Below are 26,251 nucleotides of genomic sequence, written 5' to 3'. Positions count from 1 at the left end.
AAAGTATAAATCATTTATTGTTAGGTCAAATGTTTGATTGGATCCAAATGATGACTGGTCCGTAGTCTGCCACTGTCATATCAGCTTTGTTAGGGAGTGTGGGCATACTGAAGGCTGTGTTAACATCTTGTTGGACTGCTCCTTTAAAATGCAGTACGTGTCCATCTCCATCATCTGGTGCCGTAGCTATGGTAACGACATTTTCTTGCTGTTAGCATAGGTACAGTAGTGTGAAGCCACCTGCATTTTGCATTTTGTCACCAACCCTGAAATTAATTATTCAAAATGCAGAAATAAATATAAATAAATAAATGTATAAAAGTGATGCATCTCAAATGAAAAATAATAGAAATTAAGGATGCATGCGTTGAGTCATACTTTTGGCAGGGAATTTGAAGGGTAGGTGTGTAGCCACAGGAAAAGAGCTATGATCTAATGTGTTGCTTGTTGTCTGAGTCTTTAACGATGGTAGAAATTTCACCATTAGATATTTCTCCTTGTTTTCCACTGCATTGTTTGAGAACAAACTCACCACATTCTATCTTTGCCAGTGTACTCTGGTTCAAGCTAAGGAGAGCTACTGCCAAAAATAACTCCTTGTCCTCACTATTTTCTGTCTGAAACAGATCAATACAGTCAACAATCTGTCTCTTAATATGCAGTCAGTCTCAGCAAACCAGTAACAATATATGGAGCAAACCTATGTGAGTCCAAATGGGATAAATGAACATTGCTTTACAAGCACGTGCATGTGAACTCATGTACTTCTGCACAATAATACATGCTGTCTGACGGGGGCTGTTGTTGGAGGAGGGAAATTCACTCCAACCTCTCACAACTCATCCATTTGTTCTATGCTTGAGAGAGTGAGAGCAGCACATGTGCAGCCAAGCAGCCACATCAACATTAGCTTTGCTGCACCCTTGTGTATGTGGGTGTATGAAATACGATGTGTGGGAGGAAGTAGGTGGGGGGCAGCGATCATATAAGTGAACCAGGAGTCAGGTACTGCCTCAAACTGTTGACGGTAAAGTCAGCCGCTGAAGGTAAGCTTGCCTTTGTCACTGCACTTCCTCTGTCCTAGCCCGTTGCTTTCACTTTTTTTTTTCTGTCCAACTGTGTTAGCCTCGTATCCTTCCATCTGTGCTTAGGGCCTCACCGCTCATTCACTCCCGCTGATCTCTTTCTGTATAATCTATGTTTTCAACTTGTCCTCCGGAAGTCTTTGTTTGACAGTCACACACACACCCAGCCAGCCCTTCTCCTTCCCTCACTCCCCTCCTCTCTGCCTCACCACTTTCAGAGTGCATCTTCTCTCTCATTTGCATTTCTTCCGCTTCCTCGTGACAAGAAACAGTTCATGTCAAAGAGCCGTGAGAGAAGATCAGATTGGAGAGGTGCTAGATGGCAGAGCAACACGAAAGGAGCAGGTACACAGAGGATGGGCCGGTTCACTGTGAACGGCTGTTTAGACTGGATAACTATCAGTGACTGGAGTGCAAAGCGAGACGGTAAGTGACTTCTGCTTTATTGTCTTCTGCTGTTTTTTCTTCTCTCAATTGTTGCGCCTGAGTTTTGACCTAGTTAAACACACTAAGTTCTGGTTTCTGGCAGTGCTGTTCTTACCTAAACACTGTGATGGCTGGCAGCACTGTCAGATATTTCCTCTTTTCAAACTTTCATTTTATAAAGTCACATCCATAACTGGAAATGACATTTTCACTTTCCACAGAAACATTTAATACGTCTTCTTTATGTCCCCATGTCGAGAGATTTTTGTGATGTTTTGTTCTTAGTGCAAGCACAGGCTGGTGTTTCAGCACAGCGCAACTTCTTCTTAAAACTAACTCACACATCTTTAACCTCTTAACAACCATTTGGTCAGTAACAACCCATCCAGGGTTAGGGCTGGAATTTAATTTTTTTTTGACACATCATAATAAATACGGAAATATCCAAAAATTACAAGTTGTTACTCTTCAAGTTTTAAGTCGGCTGTTGCAAGCTTTTCCACTTGGTGTTCCAGATATGAGAAAGGTGGATGCTCACTAAACCCTAACCTTTATCTCTCACTTAGACTAAGCGTGCTTATAGGATGAAAGCTCCCTTCATTTCTCTTCCTACATGAAGTTGCAGCATGTGCACCATATGACATATTTACATAACGGTAAGGAAGTGAAAGCACATTACAGCAGGAGGGTCGAGCTCCATGAATAATGAAGTAAGACACACTCACAAGGGGCTCTTCGCTCACTCAGCCGAATGTGAGCAGAGACCAACTTTCCTCAGTTCACAGCACCAGAAAAAGTCTCTGACGTGGGCGTGCTCATGCTGTACAACCAACAAAAGAACGTGTCGAGTGCCAACTGTACTTCTGTGGGTGAATTATGCAAAATCACCATCACAGCAACAGGAAATGAAATTTTCTCACTCTAATGCACAGCTCCCCTTTGATTTGATTTGATCTGATTATTGCACCAATATGACAGTCAGTCAGGACCGAACACTGCCACATGATACTCTGAACATCAAAGGTTTGCTTTATAATTGATGCAGACTGGTGACAGAGGTAACAGCTAATGCCAGCAGACATACTTGATTTGGCGAGATAAAAGCCCGCCCCAACACACAGACACACACACACACACACACCACTGTGACACTACATGCGCGTATGTGCACATTTCTCTCCACGGTTTCGACTAACATTTCCACACGCAGTGCACATCTTAACCTGCCACTGAAATGAAAAAGGAGAGCTTGAAATGCCTTTGCTCCCACTGTGGATATTATTGCTCATTATCACAATGATATTACTCAGAACCAAGTGTGTTTTCATTTTTCTTTTATATTGCAAAACACATCTCCCTGGATTTTTATCAGGCAAAATCCAGACTGGATTAATTGCTTTATTAGCCATCTGTCCTGGAGAATATTGCATATCTGTCATCAGTACTGTGCTCATTTCTTGGGGCTGGTCACCAGTTAAAGAACAAAACATACTCCAAGAGTAATCACATTTTCCTCTTTAAGTGAGCTGTAGCAAAATTCCTGCCCCCTTTTAATCTAACGCAAACTGAGGTCTAATGCAAACTGTTCTTATCTTACAGGTAATTAGAGACCTGCCACTGGTACATCACGACAGCAGCAGTGTTACCATGGAGACTGGCAAGCCAGGATTGGCGAGTGCTCCAGTGCACATCAGCTCCGTCACAGCGCAGGCAGAGAAAAGGATGGATGTCCAGGCTCCCCTGACGACTGTTTACATCCACACAGTACCTGCGCTGCCCGCGCAGCCTTACCCTCAGCCGCCTGCAGCTGCTCCAGAAGCAGCCACACTCCATCTGGGCATGCCGCCGCTCTACACCAAGGAGACATTTCCCATCCTCACGCTCCATATTGCTGGTGGGTTGCAGTCTCAGCCGGGATTGAGCCTGGCAGCTGCTGCTCCCGCAGCCAAACCCAAGTCTGCAGGAAAGCACGTGTGTCCTCACTGCGGACGGGACTGCATGAAGCCCAGCGTGCTGGAGAAGCATCTGCGCTGCCACACGGGGGAGCGGCCCTACCCCTGCACCACTTGTGGAGTTTCATTTAAGACTCAGAGCAACCTCTACAAACACAGACGTACCCAGGCACATGCACGCCTTTCACTGGAGTCAGAGCAGAGCAGCTTAGACAGCATGTCTGGCTCAAGAGAGACTTGCACTTCCAGTTTGTCTCTGGAGGAATGCGTCGAAGAGCCAGGCAGCACAGAGAAGGACTCCTCACTATCTGCTGCTGAAAGCACCGGTCCAGCCAGTACTCCAAAGGTCTGCTCTGTGAAGACACAGCGCTGTGTGCAGGAAGACAACGAGCTGAGCCTCACAGTTCAAAACTCAAAACCAAATGGAAGCGAAACGGTAATAAAGGAAAGTGAAAAGCTTCCACCGAGTGTTAGTAGACACCTTCCCCTTCAGAGACAAGAGGCCACGCTGTTTTCCAAACAGTGGGAAAGCTCAGTGTCAAGAGGGAAATCGCAGAGTCACGAGAGCACAGACTCTGGCTTCAGCGAGACTAGTGACCACTATCCAAGCCCTGGCAGTGTTTTGCTCGATCACAGTATGGATTCAGTCGCAGAATCCACCAAAGAGCATCTTGAAGAACCCGCCACCAGGCGCACACCTACAGAATCAGATCACGGCAGACAGGAGTCCAAAGACTCTGCCAGGGAGCAGGAGCAGAAGGCCCTAGAGGAGCGCATATCTAAGCTGATATCAGACAATACAGCTGTTGTGGAGGACAAACAGCTGGAGAACGTGAGGCCACGCAAGACCGTTTTATCAAAGCAGGGAAGCATCGACCTTCCCATGCCATACACGTACAAGGATTCGTTTCACTTTGACATGAAATTAGGTCAGACTCAGAATGTTTTGTCACAAAGAAACAAGAAGCCAGGGATTTACAGCTCTGTGCCCACTCAGCGCTCCTCCACCATGGACCATGCCCCCTTGACTCGCAGCAATTCCCTCCCCTTCAGTGTCACCCTCCTGCAGCCCGAGAGAAGCAGCCCAACCTCCTCCAATCAGAGGGATTATGTAACGCTAGTCCGAAGGGGAAGCTCTGGCCAGATCAACCCAACAGGTTTCACGATCAAGCCTGCGAACCAGCAATCATCCACCCACCGCCCACTGGTCCGGCAGACAGCCGTAGACTGCAACCACGCAACAGACGGTCTCATCAGGAATTCATCTGTGGAGGAGGCGTGGAGCAGCAGCCTCAGTTGTGACGGGGATGGCGGTGACATTTGTGGAGAACCGAGCAACAGAAAGTTCCGGAGGAAGAAAGCGCAGAAGTTCGCCTACAACAAGTGGTACATGTACGGGGGTGGAACATTTAAAAAGCTATACAATGCTGAGAAAAGTAGCGATAACAGTGTTATCAAAGGCAGGAAATGTTCAGCAAACCCTGAGCATGAGCCTGTTCAGGGTCTGCAGAAAAGGGCACCGCTGGCAGTAACGACAACAGGTTCGACAAGCAACGGTACCACAGTTGGCCCTCCTGCCAATCTCTCCTTTGTCCCTGCTGTGGATTTTAATCTACAAACTAACTCGCTTAATTCATCATGCCTCGCTCTCAAAGCTCCACTCAGGAGGAATCTGTCTTTGTCAGTACTGCCATTACCTTCTATCGGCTCACTGGTTAGTCACAAAACAGACTGTGTGAACAGACCAGAAGACCTGAAGACTGGGAGACTGATGAACGAAGACAAAAAACATAGTGTTTCCACATCGCAGCTGTGCGGAGCCCATATTCCTTCAGACAGGAAAAAGCTGAGAACTGATGACAAAATAATTTGCCCTCTGCAGATGGAGACTGACCCAAACACAATGCTTGCTCATCCCACACCCTCTGTCACTCAGCAGGAAGCGAACCTCTCTTACATCAATCTTAAAAACAATCCACAACATACTCCGCTCAAAGGGCCTCTATTCAAGTCGGGCATAATCAATGCAAACACAACCTCTGTTAGCACCTCAGCAACTGCTTCTAGTCCCCCTGCTGCAAAGAACAGCTTCCTGCCCAAGTACCAACTCAAGTTACCCAATGTTGCTGAACCTGATTTAACTTTTTCACCACAAGTTGTGGATAAACCACCAGGAACTGAAGCCCACACTTTCACCTCAGTTCTGTCATCTCCTCACATCGAGCGCAGCGTGACCTCGGTCACAACGAGTGTAAAGAACTGCAAAGACCCCACAGCTTCACAGCTGGGGCTAACTTGTGATCTTAAGAAGACGAATGCTTTCAGCTCCGCGCAGGACCAGCTTGTCTCAACAGTTTGTCATGCTGCAACATCACGACTCAGTCAGAATTTGCCAGGCAGCGTAGCTGTAGTGCACAAACAATTTGCAGCAACCACAATAACCACAAGCTGCCTGCAAGATTATCAGGCAGGATTATGCAGCACTTTGATCCAGCCTTCGAAATGTACGACGTCTGCACAGCAACCCAGACCTGTTGCACCTGCTGTTTCTACACTTACCGTAACCACAGCGAGCAGTCAGACATCTGCCACTGCCGTTAAAGCTGCGTCATATGATCAGTCTAACCCTCCACTCTCTCACATACAACTCTCAGCACAATCAAACCTGCTGAATCCTGTTAGCGTACCACACGTTAGCACAAACACCCCCGTGGTGCCTTGTCACATTGTACCGTTTGACCAGGTACAGCCAGCTGCTCAGAACGTGTTCCATGTGCACACAGCAGACCTCCAGATCTGCCTCCAGATCATATCTGATGAGCAGTTAGCCCTCATCGAACCCCAGATAGAGCGTCTATCGGGTACCAGTGTCTCCCAGAGACAGGACGCTGAAGGTGGGACCTTAGAAGGTGTCCAAAGCAAAACTCTGGGCTCTTTTGCTGCTGAAAGCAACAGTGAGGCAAAAGAGAGTGCACAACCCAGACAACAAATGGACAAAAATGAGTCTTTCCCTGCACTTACCACTGAGAGAATAATGACTTCTGTGCCTTTGCAATTTGGGAAAGCAGAGCCAAGTTCCCACCTGGCTCAGCAAAGCACTTCCACTCAGGCTGCAGCATCAGCTGAATCTCTCCCTCCGCCACTACACCCACACAAAAACAGTCATGTAAACATGGTCACAGAGACTCAGAGCACTGCGGGTGATGTAATGTCAACTTCTGCTCTGCTTGGAGGTGTAAAGTCAGGAAGACGACAAACTTCAGTGGAGGAACAGACTCTCTCTCTGAACCGCTGTGCTGAGGAGCAGGTTTTGCTGGACCGGAGGGTCAGCCAAGGGGCAACCGTCTTGCAAGCTCTATCTGGCCAACACAAGCTCAGCAGGAGCTCTCCCTGTTCCAGCACAGAAAATCACAATAACTTGAAAAGTGAACTGCTGTGCAAAAAAGGCCAACATAAGCTTAATAATCAGGGCGACTCATGTAATGTCAGCATAATGAAAACTAAGGGCAAGGCCTCCGAGTACAAAGGAAGCAGGTTAGAAAGTGGAGAGCACTGCAGCCATTCTCCCTCTCCTGCATGCTCTGATAAACATTCTGGGTCGGTCTCTTCACTTTCTGTCAATAAAAGCAAAGCTGTGGGACAGCCAAACCCACAAGCATCCATCTACTGCAGTAATCAAGTGGAGCCCACAATATCTGAGACTTTGAATCCATCCAAAGATACAAACATGGGATGTGACAGAGTCGGATCTGTAGGTGATTCCAAAACTTTATTGGAAATCACCCCTCATGGATCACAGGATGTAATCAGCTCACGCCACTCAGAAAAAAGACCGACTCACTTTGCTTCAGCGTCCTCGAACATCCAGGTGGACAGATGCAAAGACAACACATCTGTGTGTGCAAGTATTCAGAGCCAGACAGCAGGTACAATTCACTATTTAAATGTATTACGTAACATATATGTTATTATTGCTTCCTACAGTGCAGTTTAAGAATATGACATCATTTTTGGCTCCGTACTGCAGTACAGTGGATTTAAATACAACATGGAATGAGAAAGGAGTGCCTGCTGTCCCCAAACTGCACCTGTCCCTATCTCTTTAAAGTCAACTTAAAGTAATGTGCTGACACTGACATGTCAGTCAATATTAAATTCAAAATATAGGTTAGCTGACAGACATACACTCAGCAAATGATAAACATCTGGCATTAGGATACAGTATAACTAGTATCTTTTATTTGACAGTCATATTTAATTAAGATTCTGTTAAAATATTCCACTTCCTTCTGTTATGTATCGTCATACATAGTCTTAAACTGACAAATTGTTTTAAAACAAGGTGAACTGATACGGTGAAATACAAATACTAGAACATACGCATGCTTTATTGCAGTTTTTGCATTTTTTCTCTTTCAACACTAGGTGGCACTAAAGATTCACAGATTTGCAATATGGAGCTCTGGTCTGTGCTCGCACAATTACCCAAACCTACAACTTACTGGGAATCAAATGTTTAGGCGAGCAGGGATTTGAATTGTAGGGAAAACAATCCAGTGGAGTTTCATCTGGAAATGTTTCTGTAGCAGAACTCGATATGGCTTCAGTTTTTGATCATCTTTGTCCTTTTCCGCTGTGACGTGTGGGCTGTTCTCAGGCTTTCATGCAGAACTCGTGTGTGTCCCACAGTGTTTGAAAGTGTCATTTGATCACCATCGCAGCATTGATCACATACTTTCACGCTTTTTAAATGAAAGGACTGAGGGATTTCAGACAGCTACAGGGTTAAAGGTCACCCCAGAGAGCAGAGGATAAACAAAATGCCTGCCACTCATTGACCTCCAGCTACTGCCTCCTGGGTAAAGGGGTTTGTACCTGTCCTGTATCGCTGACACAGAGGTTCAGACACATGGTAGCTGTCTGCATCTGTTTACCGCTAATAGGATTTTCTTGTAGTTTGTTATCATCTCTACCAGGCTAGTGGCACTGATAAAAAAGGTAGCTGTGGACCACAGAGCTTGCCAGGTTAAAAACATTTTCATTTCAATTGTAGTCATATCCTCAAATGCATATAACAGATGTGCACATTTATCTGTGTGTGGCACAAGAATGGGCACGCCCACTGGAAAAATATCTTTTTATCGCCCAGTGAATTCTTGTTTTATTGCTTTTACTTAGCTGGAATAAAGAGCTTTGGTTTCCACATTTATGCTTCTTCTCACATCGTAAAATCTCAGGTGCCCTTATGAACCAGCTTTCACTTCCTGTAACCCTTCCTCTCCCCCTTCATGTTGAACAGGGACCTCTTTATGTTCACCTGGTTTTATATAAAAGTTGTTTTTTAATAAAAAATCTGTTAATGTGGCTGATTCGCATGCAGCCAGAACAGTATCTGCAAATTAGGTTCCTTCTGACGTGTCGAAGAAGAATGTTTGAGAATGTTTTGTTGTGCATTTCTTGTGTAGTATAAGTAAAAGGGAACAAATCGTTCCAAGCAGTATCCCATTCAAAGTTTATCCTGATGTAACTCAGGCTGTAGCAGACTCATGTTGTTATCCTCCAAAATTCTTGCCTCTTTAGTATAAAATCCCACTGTTGTTTACTGCCTCACCACTGTAGATACATACTTTGTCTAACCGACCCATCTGAAGCCTCATGTGTGCTCCAGATAAACTTAAATACCTACCAGAAGGAAGATCAGAGTAAAAGCTTCTTTCAACAACCAGCATGAATAATATGAAGAATTACAGTGAACGCAATCCGCTTCAGTGTTCATGTGTGGCTGACTACTGCTTGAAAAAAATGCAGAATGACTGATAAGCAGTAAAACTGTGGATTCAGTTCCTAAAGAAAACAACTGCTTTTTCATTTGTTTTTCTTCCTGGAGGGCTTATGGAGGGAGCCTCCCTGGCGAGGTGTGCAGCCCAGAAGGAGCTGCAGATGCAGGAACATGTAAGGACTCCCGGGCAGCCAGACAGCACAGACTGGAAGCAGAAGCAGAGCCAAGGGGCTGAAGAGAAAAACCACCAATGCCTGGGAGAGCGAGGTGACAGTGGGGTGACGGGAGAGGAGGAGGAGAACAGAGGAATCAAAGCAGACAAAGCTCCAGGACTGTGGGCCGAGTCAGACTGCAGATCCACAGTTTTATCAAAGGCAGAGGTGAGAGAGAGTGCATCTAATCAGGATCCGTGTTTACTATACAGTTCTTTTTTTCATGTGGTCTTAGTGTTTACAACACACATGCTGATTTACAAGAACAATTACAACACAACAAAAGCAAAGCCTCAGAGCCGCTTAACCCCCAACATCCAAGTTTTATATAAAATTTACAGTTTTCCGAAAATGAAACGCTAATAAATAATAAATAATAACCTCTCACGCTAATAAATGCATGAGAGGTTATTGAAATGTACCGTACTCTTGCTTCTAAAAAACGTACCTGATGACCTGCATTTTGGGAACTGAATGTTTAAGAGTTTACATATAAAAGACTTGTATCTGCAAAGGAAATAAAAACTATCAAACTCAAACTCAGGAGAATTTGAATGTTTAGACTTCTAAAGTTGAGTCAGTTTTATTGGATTAGTTAATTAATTCAAGCTCTTAGTAAAAAAGCCAAGCTGGAAAATAGAAAAATGAAAAACATAAAAGTATAAAACCACGTAACACAAGACAGAGAGAGGAAACAGGAAGTTACAGTTAGAGATGGTAAACAGCACAACTATCACTAACCTTTCTCTCCAGCCGTCACCAGCATGCACAATGAGTTAGGAAAATAAGATGACAAGGATCAAATCAGAATTTAACAGTCCTGGAGTTGACCCCACTGTATTCTCTCTAATTTGCACTTTGCTGCAAGGTTATTAAGCTTTTAACATCTCTCATTTCAAATGTAGAGTCAGGATTAGGATTTAGTTTTAGAGACCCTCAGTCTGTTTGGAACACCCGGCTGAAAAATCTGGAATTGCAGAAATTCCAAAACAAATCATCAGACTTTATTTAAATACAGAGTCTTATTCTTCAAACATGTCCTGTTTAACACGTGGCTAAAACAAAAGCCTAATGCTAGAACCGTTGAGGTAAGAGGTTAACTAAACGTATCCCCAGGAGCTCATCTCTCTGGCTTTAGCTACACTGGTTTTAGTCCCTTTAGACAGAATAATGAAAACACCATGACTTGGATTATTAGTCTCATTACATTAGTCTATGCAAAACTCTTATAGGGTAGGTACAATATTGATAAATCATAGCACTGATAATGATATAATCAGTTTATCATACCTGTTCTATTGCCTCCTCAGCCACTGTAGAGCTGGTTCTAAATCCATCAGCTGCTGAGGCTGCACTTCTGCAGTAGCCTTGTTACTTCCTCAGACAGGGGCAGTGGTTAAAGGCTCATGGAGCTGGCTTCTCTAATATTTCAAGATGGGCTGTTTTAAAATTTGTTGTTGTATCACTGCTTTTCTTTGTGAGGATAAATGATGAAGAAGACCATGTAAGGAATGTTGTCACTGACATAATAGAAATGGGATGTTTTTAGTTTATAAGATTTACATACACACATGTGCAGTAACGCGTTACTGTAATGTTTTTCAAGTAACAAGTAAAGTAAGGGGTTACTATTGCAAAAAAAAGTAATTAGATTACTGTTACTTTCCCATAAGCACACTACGTTACTAAACCGTGATTTTTTTGGCAAGAGTGTCTCATGACAATGACGTACGAGCGTGCGACGTCCGTGGCAGCAACAGACGTGTGCAGATCAACGATGGATAATATGGTGTGCAGGAGAGAGTACGACCATGCAGCGTTTAAAGCTTGGAAGTACTCACATTACTTTAAGTTTGAGTCTGTAAAAAGTGCCAAAAACATTAGTGTCTGCTGTTCACTCTGCGTGGGAAGAAAACTTCTTTCTACAGTGAAAACTTAAACTTCAAGTCTGAGCGAGCACGCTGCCACGGGAATGTGACATTCACTGAGAAACCCCCGGATCCTCCCACTGACATGAACGCTGTGGCACCGGGCAAACCTCCACCCGCCCCACTCTTGCTAAACAGGTGAAAATAGATTTAAGAGCGACAGGACTCAGTGCTGCTGAATCTTTTATTTATTTTTTGCTGTGTTTTACTTGCATCTATTTGAAAGAGTGTGAACACAGAACTTTATTTTATTTTATAAGCTGGAATCTGCAGGAAATAGGTTTAAATGTTAAAGAATTTCTTCTTGCATATAATTAAATTTTTTGTTGATGCAATGTGCATGAAGTTAAAAGATTAAAACTAATAAAACAAGTTTTAAAAGCAGACTTTTTCATTTGATTCAGTTTTATATGATGGATTATGCAGAAAAAATTGAATTGGGCTGAAAGATCTGCTGCTTTATTACTTATTCAGTTTGTGTATCAAGTTTTAAAAAAGTAACTAAGTAATTACTTGCTTTTGAAAATAAGTAATCCGTAAAGTAACGGAATTACTTTTTGGAGAAGTAACCAGTATTTAGTAACTAATTACTTTTTTCGAGTAACTTCACTAACAGTGCTCCTATTTGTGTGACCTCATTATTTAATGTTTAATACGACAGTTCACCATTGTTATATACAGAGATGGGCAGTAATGCGTTACTTGTAACGCGTTATTGTAATCTGATTACTTTTTTCAGGTAACGAGTAAAGTAAGGGATTACTATTGCAAAAAAGGTAATTAGATTACCGTTACTTTCCCGTAGGAACGCTGCGTTACTGCGTTACTAAAACCGTGATTTTTTTTTGCAAGAATGTCTCATGACAGTGACGTAAGCGAGTGCGCCGTTAGTGACAACAGCTGTGTGCAGATCAACAGTGGATCATATATCGAGTGCAGGAGAGAGTATGAGCGTGCAGCGTTTAAAGCGTGGAAGTACTGACCTTACTTTGAGTTTGATTCCATAAAAAGTGACAAAAACATTAGCGTCCATCGTGCGTGGGAAGAAAACTTCTTTTTACAGCGAAAAAAACCCCTAAACTTCCGAGCAAGCACCGAGTGCGCAATGACGTGATGGGAAACTCACAGAGAAACTCGCGGATTCTTCCACTGACCGCGGCACACCTGCACCAGGGTAAACCTCCGCCTACCGCAGTCCTGCTTTACAGGTGAAAATAGAGCAACAGGACCGCTGAGTCTTTGACTTTATTTATGTTCTGCTGTGTTTTACTTGCATCTGTTTGAAAGACTGAGTGTAAACACAAAAAATATTTTATTTTATGTGCTGGAATGTGCAGAAAATAGGTTTAAATGTTAAACTAATTTCTTCCAGTCAGTGAATGTTGCATATAATTAAAATTTTGCTTGATGCATAAAGTTAAAAGATTAAAACTGATAAAACAAGTTTAAAAAAAGAGATTTTTCCATCTGATCACATTTTGTATGATGGATTATGCAGAAAAAGTAGAATTGGGCTGAAAGATCTATCGCTTTATCACCTCTTCAGGTTGTAAATCGTGTTTTTAAAAAGTAACTAAGTAACTAAGTAATTAATTACTCTTGAAAATAAGTAATCAGTAAAGTAACGGGATTACTTTTTGGGGGAGTAATCCCGTTACTTTACTTGGATACTTATTTATTTACTTATTATTGCTGTATTCTTATTTTACCAAAGAGCGTGAGGTAGGTGATTCTTCCTCTGCTGTTTGAATATAAACCCTCTCAAAACAAAGTCACCACCCAAATCTACACACTAAAAACACTCACACTGTGCACAATCCTTTTCAATCCAGCAGTCTTTTGCAATACTTTTTACCATTTTAATTTATTCTTTATCTACTAAAGTTTGCCACAAATCCCTGGTGCAATAACGCCGTCCTTATTTGGGGATCATATAAAAGCAGGTTTGAGGCACACTGGGTTGTTACATCACATGATTGTTTTTCATTTTTTAACACATTTACCAAACAAAGCACAACAGCCAAGCCAGAATTTGTGTTCTTTCATTCTTATGAAATATTTGCAGCACCATAAATATAAAACCTCCCAAGATGTGTCACAACACAGAAGAGAGTGGTGCAAGAAAAAAAAGATTTATAAATATACTGAACAAAAAAGTGTATACTACCAAGCCACACACAGGGGCAAATATTTTGTGAGAATTTATGGGGCATTTGCACTTGAAGCAACAGCAATAAATTCAATTCCGCAGTATGTTAATACTAGAATTAGGCAGCTGACAGCAATTACAAGAGATTTTTATGGCAGTAATACTTCTTCTGGATTTCGAACTTCAAGTCTTATTATAAAGAAGAGTCTTTGTCACAGCAGGTCTCTATCAAATTCAATAGTATTTAGAAGTGGGTCACATCAACCTTTATGCAAAATGTCAACAAGATCCACCATTTTCATTCAATTAAGTTTCAGTTCAAATGTATTTGTACAGGGTCGAATCACAACGACAGTCATCTCACTTCACATTCCTTGTCTATGTAAAAAGCAATGCACGGTATTCTTTAGCAATTAGGTTGTTCACTCCTCATTTGTATTAAGTTGGCTCCAGGCAATACAATTACAAATCAAAGTGTGTTGGTATCAGTGAATGTTGAGTGCAGTAATGTTGATACAGATGTTCCAGAAAGTGTTACAGCTGCATGTCCAGCATGTGGTGCAAAGGGTGTTGGGGATTTATGAATTATCAGTGTCGTCTTTTGGCTAGCTTATTATTCCAGCTAGATATCTGATGACCAGGAGGGTGTATGTATTGATGGCTTCTCAGCATCTCCCTTGCCTTCTGGAGGAATTTGGCTGTGGCTGCCCTTTTTGCATGTTTGCCATGGTCTAAGGAGCTTGGAAAGAAAAGCATCTGGAATTCTTTAAGCTTCCTTCAAGACATTTCACCTTGAATCCGAAAAGCTTCTTCCCTATGGGAGTGTCCCCAAGTGAACCCATTGTGAAACCTAGCCCAACATGTGACTTACTGAGGTCAAATAGCCCAGGATGTGAGTGGGTGCTAAGGCGGCTGGTGTAAATCTGGGACTCTCCACCAATTGCTCTTAGAACTGAAGAAGCTTCTCGGATGAGACGTGAAACGTCTTCAAGGAAACTTGAAGAAGTCCAGGCACTTCTCTTTCCAAGCTCCTTAGACTATGATGACCTGGATGACTGAGAACCTTCACAGACACGTTCGCCATGATTCTTATTGGTCTGTGGAATACCCAGGTACTTGTAGCTTTCCTGTATCTTGGCTATTCTACCTTCTGACATTCAGTCTAGATCTTTCCTCTTTTTGCAACCATTTGGCCACACTTATCCAATCACAATGACATGTCTATGTCCTTGCTGTAAATCTTGGTGAGGTGGATCAGTCAGTTGATGTGTTGCTTGTGCCTGGCATACAGCTTGATATCCAGCAGGGACAGGATGTGGCTGATGGTCGGTCCACTCCTGAATCTATATCTGTATCCACTGGTAGTGAGGAACTGGTTCAGGGGGTCGATCCATATCCTGAACAGCAGTACAGACTCTCCATCGCGTGGGTATATTCTGCACTTGGTGATGACTTGTGCGACTGTCTTGGAGCTGGCCTCTCTAGTGTTCCACAATCCCACTGAGTTCCCAATGAATGTTTTCAGTGCACTATTAGCCACGTCCAGTATCCATGTTCGGAGCATTGAGTTAAAGACTTTCTTCTAGTCAGTCCATGTGGTGCTCAGGTTGGTCTGCTGGTCTTAAAGTTCTGGTGTGCAGCTCTATCCACCGGTAGTTGGTGCTTTGACTCTCTGGTGTTATTTCCAATGCCCTTCTGAGCTATGCTTATGCACTCACCCATGTGCGCACTCCGGTTGGTTGTTATGATGCCTGAGAGGAGCTTCCATGTTGTGCAGAGGAAGTTAATCTGTCCGTAGTTTGATGGTGTCTTGTGTTGATCCTATGTGATCAGAATTGTTCTGGCCCATGTTAGCCAGTCTGGATGAGTACTTGCTGTTATCAGCCCATTTATTTGTGCTGCCAGGTAATCATAGAGTGCTGTTAGCGTGTTCAGCCAGAATGGATCGTGTCAGATCCTAGCGCTGTCCACCTCTTCATTGTATGTCTGCCTTTGTGATGTTAACTGGTTCTTGGCATTGCCATCTTGGCCTTTGTTTGTCCAGTTATGGCCATCATGTTGTACTTATTCATCCAGGACCTCTCACTCACAACACCCTACTGCACCTCAGTTGGGTGGAGCGTTCTCTATATGCATTCTTTATTTTTATACCCAAGTGTTCCTGGGATTACTGCGGCAGTACCACTACAAGCTCAGTGGTTTGAGTGATAATGGTAATGGGGGTGGTATATCCAGAGAAGATCAATATCCAAACACTGCTGGGTCATAAAAATTGAAATTAAAAATTGCTGTAAATACTTAATACACTGGCAGGATACTAGACTAGCCCATGTCGACAACTGGATTTTCCTGTAAGATCATTTTACAACAGTTGTGTGTGTGCATGACCATGGTAGTTGTTTATGTACATGCTTCTCTGTCCAAGTTTGAATAAATTTTGAAGTTTGAATAAATGTTATGAGCTACAGAATCAAAATTAATTGAAGTTATATTCCTGTATTTTATTAAATAATTAAAAAAAAATCATGTGTATATAGACATGTTTTTAAATTTCTGAATGTGTTATAAGTTGTGGTCAGTTGACTGAAGTGGTTAAAATGAATAAATACATTTGGGTAGGCTGTGCTGAACAAAAGAACTCTTGGAATTGAACCAGCACTTATATTGTGCTTTTGTAGTCTGACTGATGACTCAAACTGCTGTCTTTGAGGGGTGAGTATGCATGAGGTCTATGCGGTATTTGGGTAATCCAGAAAGATAATGAGAGGGTTCAGTGGCTATAAAATGATTCCATTGTTTTGATGGTATAGTGGTAATAACACTCCTCATATTTTTCTCTCATTAAAAGGAAGAAGATCAAAAGGTCAAGAATGATTCTTTTAAAAACCCTTGGCCACCCGAGGAACAACTTCAGCATGTTTCCCAGATGCACTCAGGAATGTCTGAATACCCCCAACTGAGCTGTCAGCAAGCGTTGAATACATCGAGTAATCTCAACATACCTGCGTGCAGCATTCAGACGACCCTTTTCACTTCTCCAAAACTCCCTCTGGAAATTAACCACTCGTATCACTCGCAACACAACTGGCAAAGCGGTGTCACTCATAACCAACCAACACAGGTCTTACCTGAATTCAATTCAAGTCGACATATCAGTGCAGGAGCTCAGTTATCACAAACACAACATATTTTTTCAAGAACTGAGCCCACTATTCAACAAACTTTCTCAGTCCCAGACCAAAAGCAAACCAGCGTCAGTCTGACCATTCAACAAGGAAATAGCACTGCAGGTAACAGCAGCACAACAATAAGCAGCTGTAAGAAGTTCAACTTAACAGGTCACCAAAACTCTAATGTTGGGACATTACCCTCCACACATGCCGATCAAGTTTCTCAAGCCTGTAGAGTTGTTACTGGAGCTAGAGGAGACATCCAACCATCAAAGATGTATCACGATACTGGGTCTCCATGCAAGCCATTTCTATACGCTGACGAGAAGCATGACACTACAGCCAGTGACTCTGGAAGAGCTGACATTACCAGCAAATATCATTCTTTTTACTTGGCTGGCCCACTTCATGGCTACCAGTCTGCTGAGTGTCTGAACAGTGGAGTGAGGCCTGTGCAGAGCTGCCAGGAGTATACAGAAGACACGAGCAGCAGTGACGATGAAGGAAAGCTTATCATTGAACTTTAACAGACAGTAAAGCATACATAGAGTCTATTATTTTAATTTTATTTGCTGTAGATATTTGTTCAGAGGTTAAGTTGCTCAGGAGGCAGAAGTAATGTCAGTGACTGGGTTAACTCAGTGGCAGAGCTTTGTTTAATTAAAAGTCACGATATTTCAATATGGGGCCATACATCAAGGTAAAGTAATGCTACAGTCCTGTAATTTTGTACCACTCTCTTAATTTGACTGAACAGGAAGTTCAATCACAGTATCTAACATATGGCGCAATAGCACAGATTTGTGTTTAGCTTTGTTGTCACTTTATTAATACAGAGTAACAACTGAGATAGTCATCGTTGATTCATGTGAAAACACTGACAGTCTAGAATAACTGGAGTTCTTCCTCCTCTTTCCCACTCTGCCAACAGCAGAACACATGTAGCGACATGCTTGCAAGCCTGCAATGCCATTAACAGGCCTCCAGGCTTGCTTGGAAATCTTACAGTTGATATAAAAGTAGGGGAGTGTTCAAACGCAACAAACAAGACGAAGCTTCAAACTCTCTTCTTCACAGTAAGGCTTTCTTTTTGCACAGAGAGTGAACTCTGAGCTTCTGGCTTTTCCAGCACTCAAACAAACCTGAGGTGCAGGTCATACTATAAGAGGTTATTCATTAGACTTGCATGAATTGGTCCTTAATGTGTTTTGTTGCCTCAGCTTCAAACCCTCCACATAGGAATCCCCAAAGTGTCCATTGCACTCATGTTCACTCGTATGACAATTATTTTCCTCACCTCAGACAGGTGAGCTATTAGAAACACTTTTTACAGTTAAATCAGCTCTTTTGTAGCATCTGCCCTCAGTTTGAGCTCCTGAGCTCTGTCATAGCTGCTGGAACATTTTTTCAAGCTCAGTGAAAGTCTGACCTGTTTAAAGTGCAAAAATATTTCCATAGTATTTGGAACTGCCAATACACAACCTTGCATTTTCTTAACCACTTATCTGGTTCCTGATGGTGGGAAACTGGAGTCTGTGTGAGTTGTGATAGGCCAAGAGGTAGGGTAATCCGTGGAAAGGTCATCAGGCTATCACAGGAATAACACACAGAGACCAGCATTCACATCCACACCTACAGCCAATTCAGAATTACCAGTTAACCTAAGATGCACGTCTTTGGCCTGTCAGAGGAAGCCAGAGTAACCATGAAAGCAAACTCCACATAGAAAGGCACCAGCTGGCCAGTGGATTTAATCCAGGACCTTCTTGTTGTGAGGCAACATTGTTAACCACTGCACCATTGTGTGACAATTATGACAATTGTTACATCATTGTTGTGCACGTGATGTTTTTTACAGAAAGACAAATTAGTAGCAATAACAAGACATTTTCTGATACAAGAAGTTGCTGTAGGTGGATACATTAATAACTAAACATGCTTTTGCAAACAACATTAATCATTTATTAAGTTGCAAGACTTCAAACCCAGGCTTAAGTACACCAAAACACCAAAGCTAATTAAAATGACCAAAACCATTTTGTCTGCCTCTCGGGGGTACACTGTACCAGTACAGTCGAACCTAGCGCTGTCATTGCTAATGCCACTCGATAGTTGAAAGTTCTCAACTATCACTCAGTTTGCTTAACCCAGCCACTGAGTTTTCTTCTGCCTCTGAGAAATGTTGTGCGACTTCCATTCTGCTCTCTCACACATGCACATATACACAGACACACAAACAAACTTTGCCATAATTAGTGTCTACCTCCCCACAATGACTCTCTCTGATAAATTGCACTTTGTAACTTTCCCAGACAACACCTGCTTGTGTGAATCATGTACACATGCTGCCAAGTATCTATTAAGTTGATCTCTGCTGTCAATCAGCTCACCCAGGTAAAACAGACACTGGCTGCAGGGCCGTGACCCTTTTCCTAGTCTGGGTTTTGTAATGAATCAGCATCTACAATAAGGCACCTGGGACAGGAAGTGTGCATGTGTGTAACATTTTTGTAGATAAATCTGCACTCGGCTGCACGCTGACTCGCTTGTCACTCGTCAGCCCGTTAATAATAAAAACCCCCTTTTGCACCTGACGGAGGGAACATTGTGTTCAGTTGTGTTTCCTGTTTGGTTTGACACAAAGGAAAGCTATCCTTGTTCGTGTTTCAAGCAGATTTCTCAATGTGTTTTCATTTTCTAATTTTATATTCTTGTTTCATCTCCAATTATTTGCATATTGTTTGATGATTTCAATTATTTGAAAAAAGTAAATGAAACTTTACCCCAAATACTTCTCCTGTTTTCACTGCGTGCTCTCTCTAGCCTGAGCTGCATCAGGCCAGTCATTTTTTTCTTTGTAATTATATCGAGCATATAACTGTCACACTCAGACACACGTGTTAGCACATTATTATCAAATTAAATCTTCATGTATTAGCTTGTTAATTCATGTTAACAGTTGCTAGTTTATGCATCCAGCATATCAGCAGTCTTCTTTCTTGGAAACTTCTAGTTCCAGAGGTAATAATGTAATGTCACTCACTTTTATTTTTTCCCAATAAATCATGATTGTCCTATAATTCAAGTGTTGCAGACAGCTGTAAACACTTCGGTTCTTGGCAACTATCGCAGTCAGAAAATGTGAAACAGCATGGTAGCAAATTAAACAAAAACTGTGATTCAAAACTGATCCACCATCCAAAGACGAACTGATTTAAAGATGCTGTGTTGTGCTTTTTGCATCTTCCCCGTCCCTCAGTCATGCAGCTATTTTGTTCATTATGAAAGATTGGTCAGGCTTCTTTTTTAATGCACAATCGGCACCAGCCATTTCAACACTAATGCTGATCCAGTAACGGCACAGATAGCACATAGGACACTTTACCGATGGAGCTGCACAAGTAAACCTGTGTAAGAAGCAGGGCAACGAGCATGAAACATATTCTAACAAAACATTAACAGAAGCTGAAGCTTGCTTAAAGCAGTATGATCTCAGGGTGCATGAGGTGAGAAAGTTAACCTCGTGAATTATTTCTTAATTTTTAGTTATTGTTTAGTTACAGTCAACAAAGACACAGTGAATATTACACTGAACCACAATCAGTCGTTTTCAGCTCCTCACTAATGTGAGTTGTCACACACCATCACAATCTCACCATAAATCATTTGTTAGAGCTGCTGCTTGTCAGTTGAGTCCTGAAGTCTACCATGGACGTTCCTGCTTATCTACGACATCATTCAACACCTTAACCAGAAGGGCATTCTCAGATCTCTACTTTGAATTTCTTTGAGTACAATAAGAAATGGGAACTTCTGCAGTGGAAGATTGAAAAACAATTTAGCTAACTGTTAAGATGGCTGTTGACAGTTAAACTGTACAAATAAACAATAAATAAATATGATACATTTCAATTAATAATTTTAAAAAATTGTTTAGCTTGTTCATCAGAGTGTCTTTAACTAAAATAATAGACTGGCTACACATCTGGAAGGTGTGCTAATCATGCATTAACATTGCTGCTTTTGAAATGTGACATTTCATACTGCAGCAATAATAATAATAGCAATTAAAAATACGAGCAGTAATTATAGGGGCCTTGCACCTTTCAATCCGTTGAGATGTGCTGCATGCTGCAGCTGAGGGACTAATCAGACTGTTGGACATATACAGGGAGTGCAGAATTATTAGGCAAATGAGTATTTTGTCCACATCATCCTCTTCATGCATGTTGTCTTACTCCAAGCTGAATAGGCTCGAAAGCCTACTACCAATTAAGCATATTAGGTGATGTGCATCTCTGTAATGAGAAGGGGTGTGGTCTAATGACATCAACACCCTATATCAGGTGTGCATAATTATTAGGCAACGTCCTTTCCTTTGGCAAAATGGGTCAAAAGAAGGACTTGACAGGCTCAGAAAAGTCAAAAATAGTGAGATATCTTGCAGAGGGATGCAGCAGTCTCAAAATTGCAAAGCTTCTGAAGCGTGATCATCGAACAATCAAGCGTTTCATTCAAAATAGTCAACAGGGTCGCAAGAAGCGTGTGGAAAAACCAAGGCGCAAAATAACTGCCCATGAACTGAGAAAAGTCAAGCGTGCAGCTGCCAAGATGCCACTTGCCACCAGTTTGGCCATATTTCAGAGCTGCAACATCACTGGAGTGCCCAAAAGCACAAGGTGTGCAATACTCAGAGACATGGCCAAGGTAAGAAAGGCTGAAAGACGACCACCACTGAACAAGACACACAAGCTGAAACGTCAAGACTGGGCCAAGAAATATCTCAAGACTGGTTTTTCTAAGGTTTTATGGACTGATGAAATGAGAGTGAGTCTTGATGGGCCAGATGGATGGGCCCGTGGCTGGATTGGTAAAGGGCAGAGAGCTCCAGTCCCACTCAGACGCCAGCATGGTGGAGGTGGAGTACTGGTTTGGGCTGGTATCATCAAAGATGAGCTTGTGGGGCCTTTTCGGGTCGAGGATGGAGTCAAGCTCAACTCCCAGTCCTACTGCCAGTTTCTGGAAGACACCTTCTTCAAGCAGTGGTACAGGAAGAAGTCTGCATCCTTCAAGAAAAACATGATTTTCATGCAGGACAATGCTCCATCACACGCGTCCAAGTACTCCACAGCGTGGCTGGCAAGAAAGGGTATAAAAGAAGAAAAACTAATGACATGGCCTCCTTGTTCACCTGATCTGAACCCCATTGAGAACCTGTGGTCCATCATCAAATGTGAGATTTACAAGGAGGGAAAACAGTACACCTCTCTGAACAGTGTCTGGGAGGCTGTGGTTGCTGCTGCACGCAATGTTGATGGTGAACAGATCAAAACACTGACAGAATCCATGGATGGCAGGCTTTTGAGTGTCCTTGCAAAGAAAGGTGGCTATATTGGTCGCTGATTTGTTTTTGTTTTGTTTTTGAATGTCAGAAATGTTTATTTGTGAATGTGGAGATGTTATATTGGTTTCACTGGAAAAAATAAATCATTGAAATGGGTATATATTTGTTTTTTGTTAAGTTGCCTAATAATTATGCACAGTAATAGTCACCTGCACACACAGATTTCCCCCTAAAATAGCTACAACTAAAAACAAACTAAAAACTACTTCCAAAAACATTCAGCTTTGATATTAATGAGGTTTTTGGGTTCATTGAGAACATTGTTGTTGTTCAATAATAAAACTATTCCTCAAAAATACAACTTGCCTAATAATTCTGCACTCCCTGTATAGTATATATAGTATAATAGTTCCTTATTACTTCCTCTAGGCTGCGTCAAAGAAGACACAGTACTTATATGTCAAATGAAATGTCATGTACATCAAATGTGTATCGCCAAGTCACTACGTGGCGCTGTGAGTGTGACCTTATACTGACACACAGATGTTTCCAGACTTGGACGCTAATCATGTGATGTTTGGCACAGATTACGGTTATGACAGCTTCTGTCAGCAGGTCTGTAAATAAAAAACAGAACAACAGAAGGGTTGAGTCTAATTAAACTAAATCATCATCTGCGTAGGTTGATTACTGATATTAACATTAAATTTTGTATTGATTTATGGGTTTCATAATAACTGCAAACTGATGACAGCTGTAATGCTTAAAAATGAACTTGTAAACAAAACAACACCGTAGATAACTGTGTAATTGTCCTTTTTGTGCGCTTTTATACAGTTAAAATAACATGTTAGTCTCACCACCTGCAGGTACTTGTGTTTTAATTTTAATTTGTTAAAAATGTAAATGAACATTGTGATAACATCATTTTTACTTGAAGCTATCTTCCATAAAAGTATTTGGGTCACACTCCAAGGGTGTGGACTAAGAACTCATTGTCACCACCACACTGATCTGTAACTCATCTTTGAACTTGGCATAGTTGTGCTGACACTGTGTTTACATTGTTGTGCTGATAAAAAAATAAACCCAGATGGTGTCACGGTGGTGGAACGGACTCAGGCGCAGACTGAGAAAGCACGGTTCAACAATACTTTATTAATCACACTGGTGCGCTATGTACACGTGAAGGGGGGGAAACACCAGGGTCCCGGGGATCAATAGGCTGGGGAAACACACTTCTTCGCACTTGCTCCGCTCCTTGTCCAAACAATCTCCACACAAGCAGCCCACTCACACTCACGGGGTCCAGGGGTCACAAAAGGGCTGATCCAGGTAAACCTATTTACACAGACGAGGGTAAGTCAAAGGCAAGCACGGGAACAACAGAATCGCAATGAAGCCAGGCAACGCTAACGAGAGTTACTCAATATTCCAGCGACGAGTAGCTCAGAGCCCCTGCCTTAAGAAGAGCTGCAAATCACCGGACATCAGCTGCAGGTGCATGGGCCAAGGGCGGGAGCCCAATCAGAGCTCCGCCCAGGCAGACAGGTAGGAGAGAGAGAGCAAGGCGAGGGGAGCAGACAGAGAGTAAAACAACAAACACTTGTGGCCACACTGGGCTGGCCGGGGAGGCACAGGGAGCATGACAGATAGCAAACGATAGCTGAAACTATTTTAGGACAAAGATGTTGTCAATCAACATGAACTCTAACGTTAATCACTTTTGCACTCTTGGTTATTAACCAGTCCCAGGTTTCATCAGTTTGTTAACACTGATCCAACATTTATTTCACGTTGACCGTAATGATGATTGTTCAGTGTCTTCTCATATGGAAAAGAAATAGTAAAAACTTATATGATTTACTCATGAAAGTGGCCACTTTCTCATTACTTTCATATATTGTTTTAGGAAGTATCCAAAACATACAAGTTTCATTATATAATTTTTCAGGGGATCTTATATCTGTTTTCACTCTTATATGCTTTTCATACAAGTTTCACACAAGACAGATACAAACTTTATAAGATTTATATTTATCTTTTCCATATGGGTTCTCTCTGCGATCTGTCTACAGACAGACCTTTCTTCAAACTTAAGCTGCTTTTTGATCTCATCTGAATGTTGAAAGTTTGGTGACCTTGTGTTGTTATGTTGCTGATAAAAATCTGTCCACAGACATAACTGATAAACTTCCCCACACAGTATTTGTGCTTAGTTTATTTCAAATTAGCATATTTGTCCATTAGAGAGCCTATACAGATACCAACACAGAGGGCTGTGCAAGGTGAAAATAATGCCAGTGTGCAAGCTGTGTCATGCCATGCTTCTTATTAAGAGGCAAAATATCCAAACCTACATGGTCCTGTGTGAAAAAGCGATCGCCTCCTAAAACCTAATAACTGTTTGGCGAGCCTTTGCAGCAACAACTCTACTCAAGTGTTTGCAATAACCTGCAGTGCACCTCTACAGTCTTTTACAGCACTGTGGAGGTGCTGTAAAAGACCTTATACTTTCCCCTTTACACAAAGGGGAAAGTATAAGGTAAGTTTTATGTCTATACAGTCAGGAGAGAGTCGAGTGAGGAGTTTAGGGTGATGAAAGGCCCAAATGAATCAGTGTTTTTTTCTTTTTTCTAACTATCTCATCACAGGTCTTCCAACTGATCCCAGACTCTGATCTTTCTAAACCTAACCAGCTTTGTTATGTGGCTGAACGACACCAAGAGGCAAAGCCACTATCTACGATGTTCTGTTTATTTCCATAAGGATTCGACTTGTTGATATTTTAGAAATGGGTTTTTTGTTTGTGCTGTAGTTATGTTGATTCCTTGTGTTTATTTTATTGTGAAAACCTTTTCTTTCTCATAATTGTTACTCTATGTAAGTTATTTCCATGTTATGTGACTTACTGTTTTGTTTTAGGAGGCCTTTGTCTCTTGTATCTGTTTTCAGTTTGACTTCCTTCATCTTATTTCCATTGATTCGTCTGTACCTTGTTTTTCCCAGCTGTGTCTCAACCCCCTTATTAGTCCTCAGTGTATTTAAAGTTTTGTCTCTCCTTTGCTTTTTGTTGGTGTGCCTGTTTACCTGATTTGTGTGTTTCTGTTTTTATTGTTTCATGCTCTTCGTGTACTTCTTAGTTAATGTTTAGTTTGTTGCGTTTAACTTCAAGCCCATCTGTGAGTCACACATTTGGTTCCTGTGTCTTGCTAGAGTTATGAGAGAGTGTCCAATCCACAAGGTCCAGTGCGGTCTGTGAAGCCTGAGCCAACATGTCCCGTGTTACCAAAGTCTCCAGTGTAGCCCTGAACTGTTCCTCAGTTTTGCTCTGGCCTCGGGCCGGCCCCCTCAGCTATTGCTTGGCTTTGCACCACTTCGTAATTGGCCACCCAAACTGTCCTTCTGCTTTGTTTTACCCTTGGGCCAACCTCCTAAACTGTTTTACCTTCATTCCTGGAGTTTTTGCGTTTGTTTTCGCTTTGTGGGTGTAGGGGGATGTGGGCTGTTGGTGGAAGAAGGGGAAGGGAGAGAAGCACAAACACTGTATAATCAAGTGTTTGCTGTGAATCTGCAAAGAGGACACATTTTAATCAAAAGTTCCTGAAAAAAGTGTTTGATGATAATAAAAAATGTCTTTTTTCTAAATAAAGCACAATGTCTAGAGAAATACATGTTTCAGAGTGATATTCTGGATATACAGTATTCACTTAAAATTTGTTTTTTCTTGTTACTTCCAGTAACAAATCACGACAACAGTTGCCTTAAGGCGCTTTATATTGTAAGGTAGACCCTACAATAATACATACAGAGAAAAACCCAACAATCATATGACCCCCTATGAGCAGCACTTTGGCGACAGTGGGAAGGAAAAACTCCCTTTTAACAGGAAGAAACCTCCGGCAGAACCAGGCTCAGGGAGGGGCGGGGCCATCTGCTGTGATTGGTTGGGGTGAGAGAAGGAAGACAGGAGGAAGACATGCTGTGGAAGAGAGACAGAGGTTAATAACAGATATGATTCAATGCAGAGAGGTCTGTTAATACATAGTGAGTGAGAAAGGTGACTGGAAAGGAAAAACTCAATGCATCATGGGAATCCCCCGGCAGCCTACGTCTATTGCAGCATAACTAAGGGAGGATTCAGGGTCACCTGGTCCAGCCCTAACTATAAGCTTTAGCAAAAAGGAAAGTTTGAAGCCTAATCTT

The 26,251-nt window shown here is 42.1% G+C and overlaps 1 protein-coding gene across 2 annotated transcripts; it reads left to right on the top strand.

Annotated features, from left to right (window-relative positions):
* Positions 1–1,030: 1,030 nt before the first annotated feature.
* znf831 (zinc finger protein 831) lies at positions 1,031–19,490 on the top strand. 2 transcript variants are annotated; one of them, XM_085272871.1, is made up of 5 exons: positions 1,031–1,046; positions 1,352–1,511; positions 3,111–7,389; positions 9,351–9,622; positions 16,380–19,490. In XM_085272871.1, the coding sequence occupies exons 3-5, from the start codon at positions 3,159–3,161 to the stop codon at positions 17,226–17,228; spliced, it is 5,352 nt and encodes a 1,783-aa protein (XP_085128997.1). In that variant the 5' UTR covers positions 1,031–1,046; positions 1,352–1,511; positions 3,111–3,158; the 3' UTR covers positions 17,229–19,490. The 2 variants fall into 2 exon arrangements, with proteins under 2 accessions (XP_085128997.1, XP_085128996.1); XM_085272870.1 differs by lacking the exons at positions 1,031–1,046; positions 1,352–1,511 and having other exon boundaries at positions 3,087–7,389.
* The last annotated feature ends 6,761 nt before the right edge of the window (positions 19,491–26,251 follow it).

The sequence above is a fragment of the Mchenga conophoros genome, linkage group LG5 (assembly GCF_057382185.1).
Source record: "Mchenga conophoros isolate Kocher_MC1m ecotype Shallow Benthic linkage group LG5, M_conophoros_male_GT1.1, whole genome shotgun sequence".
NCBI classification, from domain to species: domain Eukaryota; kingdom Metazoa; phylum Chordata; class Actinopteri; order Cichliformes; family Cichlidae; genus Mchenga; species Mchenga conophoros.
The sequence above is the reverse complement of the archived record's forward strand: the minus strand, read 5'-3'. Positions and strand labels throughout refer to the sequence as shown.